At 49.8% G+C, this 23,299-nt stretch overlaps 1 protein-coding gene across 2 annotated transcripts; it reads right to left on the bottom strand.

Annotated features, from left to right (window-relative positions):
- Nucleotides 1-449: 449 nt before the first annotated feature.
- Nucleotides 450-12,724, bottom strand: rnf4 (ring finger protein 4). 2 transcript variants are annotated; one of them, XM_034080165.2, is made up of 7 exons: nt 12,492-12,724; nt 8,113-8,320; nt 2,945-3,021; nt 2,807-2,819; nt 2,567-2,681; nt 1,600-1,651; nt 450-1,517 (listed from the first exon to the last, which is right to left on the bottom strand). In XM_034080165.2, the coding sequence occupies exons 1-7, from the start codon at nt 12,501-12,503 to the stop codon at nt 1,368-1,370; spliced, it is 627 nt and encodes a 208-aa protein (XP_033936056.1). In that variant the 5' UTR covers nt 12,504-12,724; the 3' UTR covers nt 450-1,367. The 2 variants fall into 2 exon arrangements, with proteins under 2 accessions (XP_033936056.1, XP_033936055.1); XM_034080164.2 differs by lacking the exon at nt 12,492-12,724 and having other exon boundaries at nt 8,113-11,101.
- Nucleotides 12,725-23,299: the final 10,575 nt, after the last annotated feature.

Genomic DNA, 23,299 nt, shown 5'->3' with positions numbered 1-23,299 from the left:
AGTCAGACTCTACCCCTCAGTCAGACCCTACCCCCTCCCCCTCAGTCAGACTCTACCCCCCTCCCCCTCAGTCAGACTCTACCCCCCTCCCCCTCAGTCAGACTCTACCCCCCTCCCCTCAGTCAGACTCTACCCCTCAGTCAGACCCTACCCCCCTCCCCCTCAGTCAGACTCTACCCCTCAGTCAGACCCTACCCCCCTCCCCCTCAGTCAGACTCTACCCCTCAGTCAGACCCTACCCCCCTCCCCCCTCAGTCAGACTCTACCCCTCAGTCAGACCCTACCCCCCCTCCCCCCTCAGTCAGACCCTACCCCCCCTCCCCCTCCAGTCAGACCCTACCCCCGCTCCCCCTCAGTCAGACCCTACCCCCGCTCCCCCTCAGTCAGACCCTACCCCCCCTCCCCCTCAGTCAGACTCAAAGAATAAACTCAAAGACAGAATTCAACATTTATTTCTACTTAAACTCTTTTTCCATAACAATAGAAAACAAATAAAAAGTGACTCCAGCGATCAGTGAAGAATTCCAACTCTCTGCCATGGGGGTCCTGGTGATGCCATGGGGGTCCTGGTGATGCCATGGGGGTCCTGGTGATGCCATGGGGGTCCTGGTGATGCCACGGGGGTCCTGGTGATGCCATGGGGGTCCTGGTGATGCCACGGGGGTCCTGGTGATGCCATGGGGGTCCTGGTGATGCCATGGGGGTCCTGGTGATGTCATGGGGGTCCTGGTGATGCCACGGGGGTCCTGGTGATGTCACGGGGGTCCTGGTGATGCCATGGGGGTCCTGGTGATGCCATGGGGGTCCTGGTGATGCCATGGGGGTCCTGGTGATGCCATGGGGGTCCTGGGGATGCCATGGGGGTCCTGGTGATGCCATGGGGGTCCTGGTGATGTCATGGGGGTCCTGGTGATGCCATGGGGGTCCTGGTGATGTCACAGTGATGTCATGGGTCCTGGTGATGTCACAGTGATGCCATGGGGGTCCTGGTGATGTCATGGGGGTCCTGGTGATGTCACGGGGGTCCTGGTGATGTCATGGGGGTCCTGGTGATGTCATGGGGTCCTGGTGATGTCACAGTGATGCCATGAGGGTCCTGGTGATGTCATGGGGGTCCTGGTGATGTCATGGGGGTCCTGGTGATGTCATGGGGGTCCTGGTGATGTCACAGTGATGTCATGGGGGTCCTGGTGATGACATGGGGGTCCTGGTGATGTCACAGTGATGTCATGGGGGTCCTGGTGATGTCATGGGGGTCCTGGTGATGTCACAGTGATGTCATGGGGGTCCTGGTGATGTCACAGTGATGTCATGGGTCCTGGTGATGTCACAGTGATGTCATGGGGCCTGGTGATGTCACAGTGAGGTCACACATAGAGGGGGTGGTACTGGCGGGGCGTCAGCTTCTTCCTGCAGGTGGGGCAGGTGTGTGATGACTTCAGAGAGTCTCTCAGACATTGGCTGCAGAACACGTGACCACATTTAGTGGAAACGACCAATCGGCCGCTGTCGACGATCTGTGGAGGAGAACAAGCAGCCAATCAGGACGCAGGATTCTACTTGCTGTCCAGGTGTGTCACAGGTGTGTTTGAGTCTCACCTCCGAGTACATGTCGAGACAGACAGGACAGCTGATCATCCCCGGATCCGACCTGAAACACACAGGGATCAGTCTATCACCTGGGTTTATAGGATCCGTCTATTACCTGGCTGTGCTTTATAATGCCAGCAGGGATCAGTCTATTACCTGGCTGTGATTTATAATGCCAGCAGGGATCAGTCTATTACCTGGCTGTGCTTTATAATGCCAGCAGGGATCAGTCTATTACCTGGCTGTGCTTTATAATGCCAGCAGGGATCAGTCTATTACCTGGCTGTGATTTATAATGTCAGCAGGGATCAGTGTATCACCTGGCTGTGATTTATAATGCCAGCAGGGATCAGTCTATTACCTGGCTGTGATTTATAATGCCAGCAGGGATCAGTCTATCACCTGGCTGTGATTTATAATGCCCACAGGGATCAGTCTATTACCTGGCTGTGATTTATAATGCCAGCAGGGATCAGTGTATTACCTGGCTGTGATTTATAATGCCCACAGGGATCAGTCTATTACCTGGCTGTGATTTATAATGCCAGCAGGGATCAGTCTATTACCTGGCTGTGATTTATAATGCCAGCAGGGATCAGTCTATTACCTGGCTGTGCTTTATAATGCCAGCAGGGATCAGTGTATTACCTGGCTGTGATTTATAATGTCAGCAGGGATCAGTCTATTACCTGGCTGTGATTTATATTGCCAGCAGGGATCAGTCTATTACCTGGCTGTGATTTATAATGTCAGCAGGGATCAGTGTATTACCTGGCTGTGATTTATAATGTCAGCAGGGATCAGTCTATTACCTGGCTGTGATTTATAATGCCAGCAGGGATCAGTGTATTACCTGGCTGTGATTTATAATGCCCGCAGGGATCAGTCTATTACCTGGCTGTGCTTTATAATGCCAGCAGGGATCAGTCTATTACCTGGCTGTGATTTATAATGCCAGCAGGGATCAGTCTATTACCTGGAGGAGCTTGTCTTCTGTTGGAAGGGCATTACTGCAGCGTTGGGGGGCGGCGCCTCTTCATCACTGCTGACGACGTAACTCTCACCGCTCGGGACTCTGCGGTTCTGAGGACCTGATAAAATACCCAAATAAATGTTGGGCTGTTCCTTAAAATCATCTGAAAACTAATAATATCAAATTCAATAAAAACGTTATTTAAATTAATTGAACTAAATATAAATGAACAAACAATTGTACCTTCGTCCACCAGCTGGAAGCAGCAGCAGGAAAAGAGAATAGAAGATTTATTCAGTTTTAAAAACGCATCATTCTCTGCTCACTGTTTCTTTGTGAGTATTGTATTTTGTATTGGTGTGTGTGTGTGTGTGTAGTCACCAGCACAGAGTCGTTGTTTGTCAGGTCGACCACAGCCTCCCCCCCCTCACAGGTGAGATCCACCACCTCCTCCACACCTGAACACAAGAGCCGGTTATAAAGACGAGTCGTGATACGGAGACGAGTCGTGATACGGAGACGAGTCGTGATGTAGAGACGAGTCGTGATGTAGAGACGAGTCGTGATGTAGAGACGAGTCGTGATACGGAGACGAGTCGTGATACGGAGACGAGTCGTGATACGGAGACGAGTCGTGATACGGAGACGAGTCGTGATGTAGAGACGAGTTGTGATACGGAGACGAGTCGTGATGTAGAGACGAGTCGTGATGTGGAGACGAGTCGTGATGTAGAGACGAGTCGTGATACGGAGACGAGTCGTGATACGGAGACGAGTCGTGATACGGAGACGAGTCGTGATACGGAGACGAGTCGTGATGTAGAGACGAGTCGTGATACGGAGACGAGTCGTGATGTAGAGACGAGTCGTGATACGGAGACGAGTCGTGATACGGAGACGAGTCGTGATACGGAGACGAGGCGTGATGTAGAGACGAGTCGTGATACGGAGACGAGTCGTGATGTAGAGACGAGTCGTGATGTAGAGACGAGTCGTGATGTAGAGACGAGTCGTGATGTAGAGACGAGTCGTGATACGGAGACGAGTCGTGATGTAGAGACGAGTCGTGATGTAGAGACGAGTCGTGATGTAGAGACGAGTCGTGATACGGAGACGAGTCGTGATGTGGAGACGAGTCGTGATGTAGAGACGAGTCGTGATACGGAGACGAGTCGTGATACGGAGACGAGTCGTGATACGGAGACGAGTCGTGATGTAGAGACGAGTCGTGATCCGGAGACGAGTCGTGATGTAGAGACGAGTCGTGATGTAGAGACGAGTCGTGATACGGAGACGAGTCGTGATACGGAGACGAGTCGTGATACGGAGACGAGTCGTGATGTAGAGACGAGTCGTGATGTAGAGACGAGTCGTGATACGGAGACGAGTCGTGATACGGAGACGAGTCGTGATGTAGAGACGAGTCGTGATGTAGAGACGAGTCGTGATGTGGAGACGAGTCGTGATGTGGAGACGAGTCGTGATGTGGAGACGAGTCGTGATGTAGAGACGAGTCGTGATGCGGAGACGAGTCGTGATGTAGAGACGAGTCGTGATACGGAGACGAGTCGTGATGTAGAGACGAGTCGTGATACGGAGACGAGTCGTGATGTAGAGACGAGTCGTGATGTAGAGACGAGTCGTGATATAGAGACGAGTCGTGATGCAGAGACGAGTCGTGATGCGGAGACGAGTCGTGATGTAGAGACGAGTCGTGATGTGGAGACGAGTCGTGATGTAGAGACGAGTCGTGATACGGAGACGAGTCGTGATGTAGAGACGAGTCGTGATACGGAGACGAGTCGTGATGTAGAGACGAGTCGTGATGTAGAGACGAGTCGTGATGTAGAGACGAGTCGTGATGCGGAGACGAGTCGTGATGCAGAGACGAGTCGTGATACGGAGACGAGTCGTGATGTAGAGACGAGTCGTGATACGGAGACGAGTCGTGATGTAGAGACGAGTCGTGATGTAGAGACGAGTCGTGATATGGAGACGAGTCGTGATGTAGAGACGAGTCGTGATGTAGAGACGAGTCGTGATACGGAGACGAGTCGTGATACGGAGACGAGTCGTGATGTAGAGACGAGTCGTGATACGGAGACGAGTCGTGATGTAGAGACGAGTCGTGATACGGAGACGAGTCGTGATGTAGAGACGAGTCGTGATACGGAGACGAGTCGTGATGTAGAGACGAGTCGTGATGTAGAGACGAGTCGTGATGTAGAGACGAGTCGTGATGTGGAGACGAGTCGTGATGTAGAGACGAGTCGTGATGTAGAGACGAGTCGTGATGTAGAGACGAGTCGTGATACGGAGACGAGTCGTGATGTAGAGACGAGTCGTGATACGGAGACGAGTCGTGATGTAGAGACGAGTCGTGATGTAGAGACGAGTCGTGATATAGAGACGAGTCGTGATGTAGAGACGAGTCGTGATGTAGAGACGAGTCGTGATGTGGAGACGAGTCGTGATACGGAGACGAGTCGTGATACGGAGACGAGTCGTGATGTAGAGACGAGTCGTGATACGGAGACGAGTCGTGATGTAGAGACGAGTCGTGATGTAGAGACGAGTCGTGATGTAGAGACGAGTCGTGATGTAGAGACGAGTCGTGATATAGAGACGAGTCGTGATGTAGAGACGAGTCGTGATGTAGAGACGAGTCGTGATATAGAGACGAGTCGTGATGCAGAGACGAGTCGTGATACGGAGACAAGTCGTGATACGGAGACGAGTCGTGATGTAGAGACGAGTCGTGATGTAGAGACGAGTCGTGATGTAGAGACGAGTCGTGATAAGGAGACGAGTCGTGATACGGAGACGAGTCGTGATATGGAGACGAGTCGTGATGTGGAGACGAGTCGTGATGTAGAGACGAGTCGTGATACGGAGACGAGTCGTGATGTAGAGACGAGTCGTGATGTAGAGACGAGTCGTGATGCAGAGACGAGTCGTGATGCAGAGACGAGTCGTGATACAGAGACGAGTCGTGATGTAGAGACGAGTCGTGATGTGGAGACGAGTCGTGATGTAGAGACGAGTCATGATGTAGAGACGAGTCGTGATGTGGAGACGAGTCGTGATGTAGAGACGAGTCGTGATATAGAGACGAGTCGTGATGTGGAGACGAGTCGTGATGTAGAGACGAGTCGTGATACGGAGACGAGTCGTGATACGGAGACGAGTCGTGATACAGAGACGAGTCGTGATGTAGAGACGAGTCGTGATGCAGAGACGAGTCGTGATACAGAGACGAGTCGTGATGTAGAGACGAGTCGTGATATAGAGACGAGTCGTGATGTAGAGACGAGTCGTGATATAGAGACGAGTCGTGATGTGGAGACGAGTCGTGATGTAGAGACGAGTCGTGATGCAGAGACGAGTCGTGATGCAGAGACGAGTCGTGATACAGAGACGAGTCGTGATGTAGAGACGAGTCGTGATATAGAGACGAGTCGTGATGTGGAGACGAGTCGTGATGTAGAGACGAGTCGTGATATAGAGACGAGTCGTGATGTGGAGACGAGTCGTGATGTAGAGACGAGTCGTGATGTAGAGACGAGTCGTGATGTGGAGACGAGTCGTGATGTAGAGACGAGTCGTGATGTGGAGACGAGTCGTGATGTAGAGACGAGTCGTGATGTAGAGACGAGTCGTGATATAGAGACAAGTCGTGATGTGGAGACGAGTCGTGATGTAGAGACGAGTCGTGATACGGAGACGAGTCGTGATACGGAGACGAGTCGTGATACAGAGACGAGTCGTGATACGGAGACGAGTCGTGATACGGAAACGAGTCGTGATGTAGAGACGAGTCGTGATGTAGAGACGAGTCGTGAAGTAGAGACGAGTCGTGATATGGAGACGAGTCGTGATACGGAGACGAGTCGTGATGTAGAGACGAGTCGTGATGTAGAGACGAGTCGTGATGTAGAGACGAGTCGTGATGTGGAGACGAGTCGTGATGTGGAGACGAGTCGTGATATAGAGACGAGTCGTGATGTAGAGACGAGTCGTGATACGGAGACGAGTCGTGATGTAGAGACGAGTCGTGATGTAGAGACGAGTCGTGATACGGAGACGAGTCGTGATATAGAGACGAGTCGTGATGTAGAGACGAGTCGTGATGTAGAGACGAGTCGTGATACAGAGACGAGTCGTGATGTAGAGACGAGTCGTGATACGGAGACGAGTCGTGATGTAGAGACGAGTCGTGATGTGGAGACGAGTCGTGATACGGAGACGAGTCGTGATGTAGAGACGAGTCGTGATACGGAGACGAGTCGTGATGTAGAGACGAGTCGTGATGTAGAGACGAGTCGTGATACGGAGACGAGTCGTGATGTAGAGACGAGTCGTGATACGGAGACGAGTCGTGATACGGAGACGAGTCGTGATACGGAGACGAGTCGTGATACGGAGACGAGTCGTGATGTAGAGACGAGTCGTGATGTAGAGACGAGTCGTGATACGGAGACGAGTCGTGATACGAAGACGAGTCGTGATGTAGAGACGAGTCGTGATACGGAGACGAGTCGTGATGTAGAGACGAGTCGTGATACGGAGACGAGTCGTGATACGGAGACGAGTCGTGATACGGAGACGAGTCGTGATGTAGAGACGAGTCGTGATACGGAGACGAGTCGTGATGTAGAGACGAGTCGTGATACGGAGACGAGTCGTGATGTAGAGACGAGTCGTGATGTAGAGACGAGTCGTGATACGGAGACGAGTCGTGATGTAGAGACGAGTCGTGATACGGAGACGAGTCGTGATGTAGAGACGAGTCGTGATACGGAGACGAGTCGTGATACGGAGACGAGTCGTGATGTAGAGACGAGTCGTGATACGGAGACGAGTCGTGACGTAGAGACGAGTCGTGACGTGGAGACGAGTCGTGATACGGAGACGAGTCGTGATACGGAGACGAGTCGTGATACGGAGACGAGTCGTGATGTGGAGACGAGTCGTGATGTAGAGACGAGTCGTGATACGGAGACGAGTCGTGATGTAGAGACGAGTCGTGATACGGAGACGAGTCGTGATACGGAGACGAGTCGTGATACGGAGACGAGTCGTGATGTAGAGACGAGTCGTGATACGGAGACGAGTCGTGATACGGAGACGAGTCGTGATGTGGAGACGAGTCGTGATGTAGAGACGAGTCGTGATACGGAGACGAGTCGTGATGTAGAGACGAGTCGTGATGTAGAGACGAGTCGTGATACGGAGACGAGTCGTGATGTAGAGACGAGTCGTGATGTAGAGACGAGTCGTGATACGGAGACGAGTCGTGATGTGGAGACGAGTCGTGATGTAGAGACGAGTCGTGATACGGAGACGAGTCGTGATGTAGAGACGAGTCGTGATGTAGAGACGAGTCGTGATGTGGAGACGAGTCGTGATGTAGAGACGAGTCGTGATACGGAGACGAGTCGTGATGTAGAGACGAGTCGTGATACGGAGACGAGTCGTGATACGGAGACGAGTCGTGATGTAGAGACGAGTCGTGATACGGAGACGAGTCGTGATATGTAGTTTCTCACCGTCCTCCATCACATCGATGGTCTCAGTCGGGGGGGTAGCTTCACCTTCAGACCTGCTAACCTCCGCTGCTATGCTAGCTGCTATGCTAGCTGCTATGCTAGCTTCTCTGCTAGCTTCTCTGCTAGCTTCTCTGGTCGTGTTAGCTCGTCTGGCGGTCTTGGTGCGGAGTCTGGGAACCGGAGCACTTCCTGTTCCTCTTCTCTTCCTCTGCGTGCGCGCACACACACAAAACACACTAACATTACAACACACTAACATTACAACACACTAACATTACTACACACTAACATTACTACACACTAACATTACAACACGCTAACATTACAACACGCTAACATTACAACACGCTAACATTACTACACACTAACATTACAACACGCTAACATTACTACACACTAACATTACTACACACTAACATTACAACACGCTAACATTACAACACGCTAACATTACTACACACTAACCAGGGTTCCTGCAGGTTTCGCCAACTCAAATGTAAGACTTTTTAAGACCCCTCTGAATAGAATTTAAGACCTATTTCACGGCAAGAAAGTATGAAGCAAAATTGCTATGAAAGAAGAAATACGTCCAATAATCACTTACAAAGTCAATGTATTCACGTTCAACATAAGAGCAGTGACTGAACATAACAGCACAGAACTGTGTTGGCGCGTTAGACCAAAAGTGTGTGTGTGTGTGTGTGTGTGTGTGTGTGTGTTCGGGCTGTGCAATTAATCGTATTTTAATCGCAATTACGATTTTGGCCTGCCACAATTACAAAAACAACATAATCTAAAAAAAAGATGAGTTAGCTTTGCTCGGTTGTGACAGTGCATCATATTTGATCTCATTCATTTGAGTCTAATTCATTTATCATATTTATATGTTTAGTAGCTCGTGGAAGTGCGCTCCAAAATATTTGTTGATCTTGTTTATTGGCATTTATTATTTTGATATTATTTAAATGTATCATTTATTGATTGATGTGTGTATACGTTCAGGGTAATCAACAGATAAAAAGATACTGTTCAAATTATCATTTGCTTTAAAGTTCAATAAATGGATGTTTTCAAAGTCAATGAATAATCGTATTTAATAATCGTGATATCAATTATTGACCGAAATAATCGTGATTATGATTTTTACCATAATCAAGCAGCCCTAGTGTGTGTGTGTGTGTGTGTGTGTGTGTGTGTGTGTGTGTGTGTGTGTGTGTGTGTGTGTGTGTGTGTGTGTGTGTGTGAGAGAGAGTAACAATAGCTATATTCAGAGCTCTGCTGCCTTGGCTACAATCTGTCATCGTTGCTGTTGTATGATTGGTGTTTATCCGCGGTATTTAGCGTCTACAGCACCTCCGCTTTTAGGGTACCCAAACGTCGCCCGGAGGTCCCCCGGTGTTGTTGCGGGAGCTGCTGCACTAGCTAACGCTACATTAGCGTAAAAACAAACGCTAATTTCTTTTGCAAAAGGTGCAGCGGGCTTCAAACACGTCCCCTCCACTGGTTTCAACCAAGCACTACATTCGATGTTTTCCAACCAGATACGGTTGAACTTCCACTTCCCATGTTAATTTGCAAGTAGATTCGAAGATACATGAGTTTCTGACCGTTTCTCAATCTCGAGGATGCTGGCTTGGTAGTCGCGTACTTTCAAGTCACTTCCTTCAGAAATGAAGCCAGTATGCTTTCAAGCCACGGCTTCGGAAAACGAAGAAGAATGGAACAGGCTAACAAGTGTGCCACTCTCTCTAACGGTTTCAACATAAACTGTACCGAAAATAAATCCCTCACGATGTCTATCTGATTATGAACTTGCTTTACTTTCACGGACACAGTTTTGGTGAAAACAAAGTCACATATTTACCAACACGTGTTCTACCCACTACATACTAACATTTCAATGTGTGCTGCGTCGGTTCAGCAATTCTCCGCAAGGGTTTTTGAAATTGGTCCGTGCGCAAAGCATTGTGGGGATTTTAAGGATGCAAAGTCTACCCATGTGCAGCCTCGAAATTTCCCCCAAACCAAGGACGCGGCCTCGGTGGAATTCCAAGTATGCTGGAGATTGGAAAAGTCCTTCGGCCGCACTCGATGACGTAGCATCTTTGAAATATTGGCTTGGAAGCCAGTATCCTCGAGATTGAGAAACGGCATCTGCCGCTAGCTGAAGCTTGGTTGCTAGGTTACTAGCTCGGTGTTCTCCGATAAGGGGCAGGGGGAAACAAAGTTAGTGATTACTGGTTCCATGTTGATTTAATTCAATACAGATTGTTGGGGGGAACTGAAAGGCTCTCACGTACTGGTGAGTTTGCAGCCCGGACATTTCCCTATCGCAACACAGAAGCACCTTTCAAATGCGATCATGTTTAAGACCTTCTAAATCATATTTAAGACCTTTTTAAGGCCTTAAATTAAGATGATCAGATTTAAGACTTTTTAAGACCCCGCGGGAACCCTGACTAATATTACTAAACACTAACTTTACACACACTAACTTTACACACACTAACTTTACATCAGGGGTGCCCAACCTTCTTTGAACCGAGAGCTACTTTTAAAGTTGCCAGTCTGCCGAGATCTACCGGTCCAAGTAGAGAGGCGTAGCCATTACTGACAGCCTGCTACCAGGTGAATACACACTTCTACTGGTATACAACTGACCTTTGTACGATGAATACTTCATAAAATACTGCAGATCCTTTATCTTACCTCTTTCTAATCTACACATACAAGTATTTAACTGAAGTTACACAACAGTGTGTTGATACAGAGTTGGAGTTTATCCACACGTCACTACAGTGGGTAGCCTCCAGGAATGCTTCTTTCACGACTTCGCCATCTTTGAAAGACTTCATGTGTTCCTCCAGAACGTGACCCGATGAGATGCTCTGGAGCAGCCTTGCTCTTGTTGTTGGGCCTGGTGAAAATGGACTGCTGTGCATTTAGCTGTCCTTTCAGGCCCCTCCCCTTTAGCTGTCCTCTCAGGCCCCTCCCCTTTAGCTGTCCTCTCAGGCCCCTCCCCTTTAGCTGTCCTCTCAGGCCCCTCCCCTTTAGCTGTCCTCTCAGGCCCCTCCCCTTTTGGAGCGCAGGGCAGAATCAGGAGGGAGTTCCATCTCGTAGTGTTTGTGCACTGTTTTGAAATGCCGCTCCTAAATGACCTTTCTTCGATGAAGCCTCGCTCGCAGTGCAGACGAGAGACGAGAAGACGAGAGACGAGAGACGGATGGACTTTGAACTGGAACAGATACAGAAATGATCGTCCTCCCACTCGGAGTGAACATTATATATTGTGGGCTTTTTTGCTTCTGCCATAATTGCGGTCTTGTGTGTGTGCGGACTGTCACTCCTGTTGCCACGGACAACGTCAGTGAACTAGTGCCCACTGCCCACCAGCCACGCCCCGACACATGGGGTCACGCCGGCCAATCACAAAGCTTTGGTGCGTTCAAGTGCATTATTCTGGCACGGGAAGATTCTGTTATAGAACATCAACGATAACACAGAATATTGTTGTTCTATTTTTAGACACATCTCGACTGGTTGGGCACCCCTGCTTTACAACACACTAACATTTCTACACACTAACATTTCTACACACTAACATTACTACACACTAACTTTACTACACACTAACATTACTACACACTAACTTTACTACACACTAACATTACTACACACTAACTTTACTACACACTAACATTACTACACACTAACATTACTACACACTAACTTTACTACACACTAACATTACTACACACTAACTTTACTACACACTAACATTACTACACACTAACATTACTACACACTAACTTTACTACACACTAACTGTACAACACACTAACATTACTACACACTAACTTTACTACACACTAACTTTACTACACACTAACTTTACTACACACTAACTTTACTACACACTAACATTACTACACACTAACTTTACTACACACTAACATTACTACACACTAACATTACTACACACTAACTTTACTACACACTAACATTACTACACACTAACATTACTACACACTAACTTTACTACACACTAACATTACTACACACTAACTTTACTACACACTAACTGTACAACACACTAACATTACTACACACTAACTTTACTACACACTAACATTACTACACACTAACTTTACTACACACTAACTTTACTACACACTAACTTTACACACACTAACATTACTACACACTAACTTTACTACACACTAACATTACTACACACTAACTTTACTACACACTAACTTTACTACACACTAACTTTACACACACTAACTTTACTACACACTAACTTTACTACACACTAACTTAACGCTTCCGACTAGAAAGACTGATTTTAATGAGGTCAAAATAAAGAGAAAACTTACAGGGCTGCTCATGTCAGAGACGAAGACCTACACACAAACACACATACACACACGCACACACACGCACACACACACACACACACACACACACACACACACACACACACACACACACACACACACACACACAATGAACCCTCTGTGTGAGGAACACATACCTGCAGGTACCTGTTATTAGTTACAGTGGAGGTACAGGCACCTGATGTCAGTAAGTAGGTACAGGTACAAGTGGAGGTACAGGCACCTGAGGTCAGTAAGTAGGTACAGGTACAAGTGGAGGTACAGGTACCTGAGGTCAGTAAGTAGTTGCAGGTAAGGAGGTACAGGCACCTGATGTCAGTTAGTAGTTGCAGGTACAGGTACAAGTGGAGGTACAGGCACCTGAGGTCAGTAAGTAGTTGCAGGTACAGGTACAAATGGAGGTACAGGTACCTGAGGTCAGTTAGTAGTTGCAGGTACAAGTGGAGGTACAGGTACCTGAGGTCAGTTAGTAGTTGCAGGTACAAGTGGAGGTACAGGCACCTGAGGTCAGTAAGTAGGTACAGGTACAGGTACAAGTGGAGGTACAGGTACCTGAGGTCAGTAAGTAGTTGCAGGTACAGGTACAAGTGGAGGTACAGGCACCTGATGTCAGTTAGTAGTTGCAGGTACAGGTACAAGTGGAGGTACAGGCACCTGAGGTCAGTAAGTAGTTGCAGGTACAGGTACAAATGGAGGTACAGGTACCTGAGGTCAGTTAGTAGTTGCAGGTACAAGTGGAGGTACAGGTACCTGAGGTCAGTTAGTAGTTGCAGGTACAAGTGGAGGTACAGGTACCTGAGGTCAGTTAGTAGTTGCAGGTACAAGTGGAGGTACAGGCACCTGAGGTCAGTAAGTAGGTACAGGTACAAGTGGAGGTACAGGCACCTGATGTCAGTTAGTAGTTGCAGGTACAGGTACAAGTGGAGGTACAGGCACCTGATGTCAGTTAGTAGTTGCAGGTACAGGTACAAGTGGAGGTACAGGCACCTGAGGTCAGTTAGTAGTTGCAGGTACAGGTACAAATGGAGGTACAGGCACCTGAGGTCAGTTAGTAGTTGCAGGTACAAGTGGAGGTACATGCACCTGAGGTCAGTAAGTAGTTGCAGGTACAGGTACAAGTGGAGGTACAGGTACCTGAGGTCAGTTAGTAGTTGCAGGTACAAGTGGAGGTACAGGCACCTGAGGTCAGTTAGTAGTTGCAGGTACAAGTGGAGGTACATGCACCTGAGGTCAGTAAGCAGGTACAGGTACAGGTGGAGGTACATGCACCTGAGGTCAGTAAGTAGTTGCAGGTACAGGTACAGGTGGAGGTACATGCACCTGAGGTCAGTAAGTAGTTGCAGGTACAGGTACCTGAGGTCAGTAAGAAGTTGCAGGTACAGGTACAGGTACCTGAGGTCAGTTAGTAGTTGCAGGTACAAGTGGAGGTACATGCACCTGAGGTCAGTAAGTAGTTGCAGGTACAAGTGGAGGTACAGGTACCTGAGGTCAGTAAGTAGTTGCAGGTACAAGTACAGGTGGAGGTACAGGCACCTGAGGTCAGTAAGTAGTTGCAGGTACAGGTACAGGTACCTGAGGTCAGTTAGTAGTTGCAGGTACAAGTGGAGGTACAGGCACCTGAGGTCAGTAAGTAGTTGCAGGTACAGGTGGAGGTACAGGCACCTGAGGTCAGTAAGTAGTTGCAGGTACAGGTACAGGTGGAGGTACAGGTACCTGAGGTCAGTAAGTAGTTGCAGGTACAGGTACCTGAGGTCAGTTAGTAGTTGCAGGTACAAGTGGAGGTACAGGTACCTGAGGTCAGTTAGTAGTTGCAGGTACAGGTGGAGGTACAGGCACCTGAGGTCAGTTAGTAGTTGCAGGTACAGGTACAGGTGGAGGTACAGGCACCTGAGGTCAGTAAGTAGTTGCAGGTACAGGTACAGGTGGAGGTACAGGTACCTGAGGTCAGTAAGTAGTTGCAGGTACAAGTGGAGGTACAGGCACCTGAGGTCAGTAAGTAGTTGCAGGTACAGGCACCTGAGGTCAGTAAGTAGTTGCAGGTACAAGTGGAGGTACAGGCACCTGAGGTCAGTAAGTAGGTACAGGTACAGGTGGAGGTACAGGTACCTGAGGTCAGTAAGTAGTTGCAGGTACAAGTGGAGGTACAGGCACCTGAGGTCAGTAAGTAGGTACAGGTACAGGTACAGGTACAGGTACCTGAGGTCAGTTAGTAGTTGCAGGTACAAGTGGAGGTACAGGCACCTGAGGTCAGTAAGTAGTTGCAGGTACAGGTACCTGAGGTCAGTAAGTAGTTGCAGGTACAGGTACCTGAGGTCAGTTAGTAGTTGCAGGTACAGGTACAGGTACCTGAGGTCAGTAAGTAGTTGCAGGTACAGGTGGAGGTACAGGTACCTGAGGTCAGTAAGTAGTTGCAGGTACAGGTACCTGAGGTCAGTTAGTAGTTGCAGGTACAGGTACAGGTGGAGGTACAGGTATCCTGAGGTCAGTAAGTAGTTGCAGGTACAGGTACAGGTACAGGTGGAGGTACAGGTACCTGAGGTCAGTTAGTAGTTGCAGGTACAGGTACAGGTGGAGGTACAGGTACCTGAGGTCAGTAAGTAGTTGCAGGTACAAGTGGAGGTACAGGTACCTGAGGTCAGTTAGTAGTTGCAGGTACAGGTACAGGTGGAGGTACAGGCACCTGAGGTCAGTAAGTAGTTGCAGGTACAAGTGGAGGTACAGGTACCTGAGGTCAGTTAGTAGTTGCAGGTACAGGTGCAGGTGGAGGTACAGGTACCTGAGGTCCGTTAGTAGTTGCAGGTGGAGGTACAGGTACCTGAGGTCAGTTAGTAGTTGCAGGTACAGGTACAGGTGGAGGTACAGGTACCTGAGGTCAGTTAGTAGTTGCAGGTACAGGTACAGGTGGAGGTACAGGCACCTGAGGTCAGTAAGTAGTTGCAGGTACAGGTACAGGTGGAGGTACAGGTACCTGAGGTCCGTTAGTAGTTGCAGGTGGAGGTACAGGTACCTGAGGTCAGTTAGTAGTTGCAGGTACAAGTGGAGGTACAGGTACCTGAGGTCAGTAAGTAGTTGCAGGTACAAGTGGAGGTACAGGTACCTGAGGTCAGTAAGTAGTTGCAGGTGGAGGTACAGGCACCTGAGGTTAGTAAGTAGGTACAGGTACAGGTGGAGGTACAGGTACCTGAGGTCAGTAAGTAGTTGCAGGTGGAGGTACAGGTGGAGGTACAGGTACCTGAGGTCAGTAAGTAGGTACAGGTACAGGTACAGGCACCTGAGGTCAGTAAGTAGTTGCAGGTACAGGTACCTGAGGTCAGTAAGTAGTTGCAGGTACAGGTACAGGTACCTGAGGTCAGTTAGTAGTTGCAGGTACAAGTGGAGGTACATGCACCTGAGGTCAGTAAGTAGTTGCAGGTACAGGTGGAGGTACAGGTACCTGAGGTCAGTAAGTAGTTGCAGGTACAGGTACCTGAGGTCAGTTAGTAGTTGCAGGTACAGGTACAGGTGGAGGTACAGGTACCTGAGGTCAGTAAGTAGTTGCAGGTACAGGTACAGGTGGAGGTACAGGTACCTGAGGTCAGTTAGTAGTTGCAGGTACAGGTACAGGTGGAGGGTACAGGTACCTGAGGTCAGTTAGTAGTTGCAGGTACAGGTACAGGTGGAGGTACAGGCACCTGAGGTCAGTAAGTAGTTGCAGGTACAGGTGCAGGTGGAGGTACAGGTACCTGAGGTCCGTTAGTAGTTGCAGGTGGAGGTACAGGTACCTGAGGTCAGTTAGTAGTTGCAGGTACAGGTACAGGTGGAGGTACAGGTACCTGAGGTCAGTTAGTAGTTGCAGGTACAGGTACAGGTGGAGGTACAGGCACCTGAGGTCAGTAAGTAGTTGCAGGTACAGGTACAGGTGGAGGTACAGGTACCTGAGGTCCGTTAGTAGTTGCAGGTGGAGGTACAGGTACCTGAGGTCAGTTAGTAGTTGCAGGTACAAGTGGAGGTACAGGTACCTGAGGTCAGTAAGTAGGTGCAGGTACAAGTGGAGGTACAGGTACCTGAGGTCAGTAAGTAGTTGCAGGTACAAGTACAGGTGGAGGTACAGGCACCTGAGGTCAGTAAGTAGGTACAGGTACAGGTGGAGGTACAGGTACCTGAGGTCAGTAAGTAGTTGCAGGTGGAGGTACAGGTGGAGGTACAGGTACCTGAGGTCAGTAAGTAGGTACAGGTACAGGTACAGGCACCTGAGGTCAGTAAGTAGTTGCAGGTGGAGGTACAGGTGGAGGTACAGGTACCTGAGGTCAGTAAGTAGTTGCAGGTGGAGGTACAGGTGGAGGTACAGGCACCTGAGGTCAGTAAGTAGTTGCAGGTACAGGTGGAGGTACAGGTACCTGAGGTCCGTTAGTAGTTGCAGGTGGAGGTACAGGTACCTGAGGTCAGTTAGTAGTTGCAGGTACAAGTGGAGGTACAGGTACCTGAGGTCAGTATGTAGTTGCAGGTACAAGTGGAGGTACAGGTACCTGAGGTCAGTAAGTAGTTGCAGGTACAAGTACAGGTGGAGGTACAGGCACCTGAGGTCAGTAAGTAGTTGCAGGTACAGGTACAGGTGGAGGTACAGGTACCTGAGGTCAGTAAGTAGTTGCAGGTACAGGTACAGGTACCTGAGGTCAGTTAGTAGTTGCAGGTACAGGTACAAGTGGAGGTACAGGCACCTGAGGTCAGTTAGTAGTTGCAGGTACAGGTACAGGTGGAGGTACAGGTACCTGAGGTCAGTAAGTAGGTACAGGTACAGGTACAGGTACAGGCACCTGAGGTCAGTAAGTAGTTGCAGGTACAAGTGGAGGTACAGGCACCTGAGGTCAGTAAGTAGTTGCAGGTACAGGTACAGGTACAGGTACAGGCACCTGAGGTCAGTAAGTAGTTGCAGGTACAGGTGGAGGTACAGGCACCTGAGGTCAGTAAGTAGTTGCAGGTACAGGTGGAGGTACATGTACCTGAGGTCAGTAAGTAGTTGCAGGTACAGGTACAGGTGGAGGTACAGGTACCTGAGGTCAGTAAGTAGTTGCAGGTACAGGTACAGGTGGAGGTACAGGTACCTGAGGTCAGTTAGTAGTTGCAGGTACAGGTACAGGTGGAGGTACAGGCACCTGAGGTCAGTAAGTAGTTGCAGGTACAGGTACAGGTGGAGGTACAGGTACCTGAGGTCAGTTAGTAGTTGCAGGTACAGGTACAGGTGGAGGTACAGGCACCTGAGGTCAGTTAGTAGTTGCAGGTACAGGTACAGGTGGAGGTACAGGTACCTGAGGTCAGTTAGTAGTTGCAGGTACAGGTACAAGTGGAGGTACAGGTACCTGAGGTCAGTTAGTAGTTGCAGGTACAGGTACAGGTGGAGGTACGGGTACCTGAGGTCAGTTAGTAGTTGCAGGTACAGGTACAGGTGGAGGTACAGGCACCTGAGGTCAGTAAGTAGTTGCAGGTACAGGTACAGGTGGAGGTACAGGTACCTGAGGTCAGTTAGTAGTTGCAGGTACAGGTACAGGTGGAGGTACAGGCACCTGAGGTCAGTTAGTAGTTGCAGGTACAGGTACAAGTGGAGGTACAGGTACCTGAGGTCAGTTAGTAGTTGCAGGTACAGGTACAGGTGGAGGTACAGGCACCTGAGGTCAGTTAGTAGTTGCAGGTACAGGTACAGGTGGAGGTACAGGTACCTGAGGTCAGTTAGTAGTTGCAGGTACAGGTGGAGGTACAGGTACCTCAGGTCAGTTAGTAGTTGCAGGTACAGGTACAAGTGGAGGTACAGGTACCTGAGGTCAGTTAGTAGTTGCAGGTACAGGTACAAGTGGAGGTACAGGTACCTGAGGTCAGTTAGTAGTTGCAGGTACAGGTACAAGTGGAGGTACAGGTACCTCAGGTCAGTTAGTAGTTGCAGGTACAAGTGGAGGTACAGGCACCTGAGGTCAGTAAGTAGTTAAGGGGCCTACACACCAAAATGAAACCAAAGAACACGTCCCGACAGAACACAACTGTCGTGTCTCCTCAAGTCGCCTAACGTCTCCTCAAGTCGCCTAACGTCTCCTCAAGTCGCCTCACGTCGCCTCAAGTCTCCTCAAGTCGCCTAACGTCTCCTCAAGTCGCCTCACGTCGCCTCAAGTCTCCTCAAGTCGCCTAACGTCTCCTCAAGTCTCCTCAAGTCGCCTAACGTCTCCTCAAGTCGCCTCACGTCGCCTCAAGTCTCCTCAAGTCGCCTCACGTCGCCTCAAGTCGCCTCACGTCGCCTCAAGTCGCCTCACGTCTCCTCAAGTCGCCTCACGTCTCCTCAAGTCGCCTCACGTCTCCTCAAGTCGCCTCACGTCTCCTCAAGTCGCCTAACGTCTCCTCAAGTCGCGTCACGTCGCCTCAAGTCGCCTCAAGTCGCCTAACGTCTCCTCAAGTCGCCTCACGTCGCCTCAAGTCTCCTCAAGTCGCCTCACGTCTCCTCAAGTCGCCTCACGTCGCCTCAAGTCGCCTAACGTCTCCTCAAGTCGCGTCACGTCGCCTCAAGTCGCCTCAAGTCGCCTAACGTCTCCTCAAGTCGCCTCACGTCGCCTCAAGTCTCCTCAAGTCGCCTCACGTCTCCTCAAGTCGCCTAACGTCTCCTCAAGTCGCGTCACGTCGCCTCAAGTCGCCTAACGTCTCCTCAAGTCGCCTCACGTCGCCTCAAGTCTCCTCAAGTCGCCTCACGTCTCCTCAAGTCGCCTCACGTCGCCTCACGTCGCCTCAAGTCGCCTCAAGTCGCACGTTTTCCTGCGATGATGGTTCTTCAGGACTGCTTCTTCAGCTCTAATCACTCGCAGACTTCTCCGGTGTCTCTAAATTAGATGACGGTGTATGTGTGTCGCTGAAGAGGAAAAGATGCCTGTTTTTGTTGTTGTTATTACTGCTCTTGAACGCCTAGTGAGGGAACAGGTAAAGGAGTTTCTATGTAACCATGACAACCTGTCTGAGCATCAGTCAGGCTTCAGAGAGCAGCGCAGCACCATCACTGCCACGATGAACGTGTGAACGATGTGGAGAGTATCCAGATGATAAGCAGAGTGAGCAGCTCTGTTTGTTGACCTGTCCAAAGCGTTGGACACGTGGATCATCTCATCCTGAAGCAGAGGCTGCTCAGTGTCGGCGTGTCCAGCCGTGCAGTGGGTGGTCTGAGAACTGCCTCTCTGAAAGGTCCCATGTGTTCACTCTGATGGGCTGTCTTCTGAGTGGGTACACATCACTAATGGTGTTCCTCAAGGCTCTGTTTCAGGCCCTCTTTTATTCTCCATCTGCATCAACAACTCAGGGGAACATGTGGATGAAGCTACTTCACATCATGCGGATGATCCCGTGATGTTCTGAGAGGTCCCTCATTCAGGAGCTGGTGCTACATCACAGGCTGCTTCTAACACGACTCAGACTCAGCGCTCTGAACTAACGCTGCTTCTAATGTGGATCAAACCAAGGTCACGCTCTTTCTAAAGCTGAGCAGACCCAGAGCCTGCTGTAGATATTGTAACTACGCAAGGACAAGTACTCAAAGTGGTTCCTGTTACAAACACCTGGGTGTCTGCTTGATGGTCGTCTCTCCTCTAAACCTCAGGTCTCTAGCCTGCTGAGGAGCTGAGGGTGAGGCTAGGGTTCTTCTCCAGGAACACGTCCTGCTTCTCCTGGAGGCCAGGAAGAGGCTCTGTGACCTTTGACCTGTGCTGGACTCTGGGGATCTGGTCTATATGAATGCACCGGCCCGTTGGCTGGTCCAGTTAGACGCTGCGTATCACAGCGCTCTGAGATGTGTGACAGACTGTGAAGCATTAACCCTTCACTGCCCCCTGTGTGCAAGGGCTGGTCTGCTTCACTAACTGCACGGAGGCTCAGTCTCTGGGACACGTTTATTTATAATAATAATACGTTTTATTTCAAGGCGCCTTTCAGGACACCCAAGGTCGCCTTACAGTGCATTTAAAAGTTAAAACAGCTAAAACAAAAACGGAACACAAATTAATCGAACCGACAATACAGCAGCATAAAAGCATAACACAGGCCAGACCAGAGAGAGGAGGGACGAGTGAGAGGGGGGTCTGTGATCGCAGGTTGGACGTGTTTTAGAGTAGGCCAGTTTAAACAGGTGGGTTTTGAATGTCGTGATGGAGTCAGACTGTTTGATGTGTGGAGGCAGAGAGTTCCAGAGCCTGGGCGCGGTGCAGCTCAAAGCCCTGGTTGCCATGGTGCTGAGGCGGGAGGTGGGGACAGTCAGGAGTCCGGCTGAGGATGAGGGCAGGGAGGGGGAGGGGGTGTATTCCTGGAGGAGGTTTGAGAGAGAGGTGGGGGAGGGGGTGTATTCCTGGAGGAGGTTTGAGAGAGAGGTGGGGGTGAGCTTGTTGAGGGCTTTGTATGCAAGCAGAAGGTTTTTGTAGTCACTCCGGTGCTGAACAGGGAGCCAGTGAAGGTGGATGAGGGTGGGGGGGATGCGGTCAGACGGTTTGGGACAGGTAATGATCCGGGCAGCCGGGTTCTGAATGATTTGGAGGCTGTTGAGTAGTGTTGTGGGTAGGCCAGAGAGGATAGCATTACAGTGGTCCATCCGGGATGTGACAAATGCCTTAACCAGCATGTCGGTGCTGGATTGTGGAAGGGACGTGCGGAGTCTGGAAACGTTGCGGATATGGAAGAAGGCAGTCCGGGTGATGTTTTTTATGTGGGGTGAAAACGAAAGGGTGCTGTCCAGGATGACGCCAAGGCTTTTGACTTGGCTGGTGAAGGATGCAGGGAAGCCGTCGATCATGATGCTTGGGGGGGGGGGTGGTTAGGATTTTGGAGAGCTTTGTTGGTAAACTCCCGTATTCTATCAGCTCTCTGATCACACAGAGAGCTGCAAGCTTGTCTGAGGTCACAGGATGTGGTCTGGTTAGATGTGCCGAGAGCAAGGACTGTCTGAGGTGAGACAGCTGTTCTGAGCAGCTCCACTTGCTGGAACAACCTTCAGCAGGAAGTGAAACTGAGCATCTCATTCCTCTGCATGTCTTTAGAGCTAGGCGAAATGAAATGCTCGTTGATACAATGGGCACTTGGAAACGTCTATAACTATGTGTCCTGTAAATATAATGTATGATGTGCTTTATTGTTTCATGTGGAACCTGTTTGCTGCAGGTCTCCCTGAGAAAGAGATCTATGATCTCAATGGGACCAATCTGGTTAAATAAAGGTTTGAAATGAACAAAAAAACAAAAACCGGCTCGTTCGCGGGCGCCAGCCGGCTCCCGTCGTTCACTTAAAAGAGCCGGCTCGTTCGCGACCGACACATCACTAGGCTGCGTTCCATTTTCCCTCTACAGCGAGGAGCTCCCGGGGCTTTCCCGAACCTGTCGAGAGCTGGAGTTCAATGAAATCTCACATTTGCCTTCTTGATCGTATGTTTGGATCCCTCACTTCTGTTTCGCTTCTCATGCACTGATTCGCTAGCTGAACAGCCAATCAGAGCGATTTCTTTGGCCGACGGCCTTTAGCCGACAGCCTCCCGATTCAACATGTCGAATGGCGGCGGAAGGCGTCGACACGGCCGAAAAGATGGTGCGGGACACACCAATCTGAGTAGGGCGACACAACGCTCATCGACATCTATCGACGGCCAAAATCGGGTTGGTGTGTTAGGACCTTTACAGGTGGAGGTACAGGTACCTGAGGTCAGTTATTAGGTACAGGTGGAGGTACAGGCACCTGAGGTCAGTTATTAGGTACAGGTGGAGGTACAGGTACCTGAGGTCAGTTATTAGGTACAGGTGGAGGTACAGGCACCTGAGGTCAGTTATTAGGTACAGGTGGAGGTACAGGCACCTGAGGTCAGTTATTAGGTACAGGTGGAGGTACAGGTACCTGAGGTCAGTTATTAGGTACAGGTGGAGGTACAGGCACCTGAGGTCAGTTATTAGGTACAGGTGGAGGTACAGGTACCTGAGGTCAGTTATTAGGTACAGGTGGAGGTACAGGTACCTGAGGTCAGTTATTAGGTACAGGTGGAGGTACAGGTACCTGAGGTCAGTTATTAGGTACAGATGGAGGTACAGGTACCTGAGGTCAGTTATCAGGTACAGGTGGAGGTACAGGTACCTGAGGTCAGTTATTAGGTACAGGTACCTGAGGTCAGTTATTAGGTACAGGTGGAGGTACAGGTACCTGAGGTCAGTTATTAGGTACAGGTGGAGGTACAGGCACCTGAGGTCAGTTATTAGGTACAGGTGGAGGTACAGGCACCTGAGGTCAGTTATTAGGTACAGGTGGAGGTACAGGTACCTGAGGTCAGTTATTAGGTACAGGTGGAGGTACAGGCACCTGAGGTCAGTTATTAGGTACAGGTACCTGAGGTCAGTTATTAGGTACAGGTGGAGGTACAGGCACCTGAGGTCAGTTATTAGGTACAGGTGGAGGTACAGGTACCTGAGGTCAGTTATTAGGTACAGGTGGAGGTACAGGTACCTGAGGTCAGTTATTAGGTACAGGTGGAGGTACAGGTACCTGAGGTCAGTTATTAGGTACAGGTGGAGGTACAGGTACCTGAGGTCAGTTATTAGGTACAGGTGGAGGTACAGGTACCTGAGGTCAGTTATTAGGTACAGGTGCCTGAGGTCAGTTATTAGGTACAGGTACCTGAGGTCAGTTATTAGGTACAGGCACCTGAGGTCAGTTATTAGGTACAGGTGGAGGTACAGGTACCTGAGGTCAGTTATTAGGTACAGGTACAGGTACCTGAGGTCAGTTATTAGTTACAGGTGGAGGTACAGGTACCTGAGGTC

Source organism: Pseudochaenichthys georgianus, unplaced genomic scaffold, assembly GCF_902827115.2.
Source record: "Pseudochaenichthys georgianus unplaced genomic scaffold, fPseGeo1.2 scaffold_911_arrow_ctg1, whole genome shotgun sequence".
Lineage (NCBI taxonomy): Eukaryota > Metazoa > Chordata > Actinopteri > Perciformes > Channichthyidae > Pseudochaenichthys > Pseudochaenichthys georgianus.
Note: the sequence above shows the minus strand (reverse complement) of the source record. Positions and strands in the feature narration are given on the sequence as shown.

Bases quoted from the DNA above. Each gene is read 5' to 3' on its own strand.
- rnf4 (XM_034080164.2), bottom strand. From the start codon at position 8,371: ATGTTAGTGTGTTGTAATGTTAGTGTGTTTTGTGTGTGTGCGCGCACG. The intron at 1,652-2,566 runs GTAATAGACTGA...TGTGTGTTTCAG, and splicing joins CAGAAGACAAGCTCCTCCAG to GTCGGATCCGGGGATGATCA. The intron at 1,518-1,599 runs GTGAGACTCAAA...TCTCCTCCACAG, and splicing joins GTCTCGACATGTACTCGGAG to ATCGTCGACAGCGGCCGATT.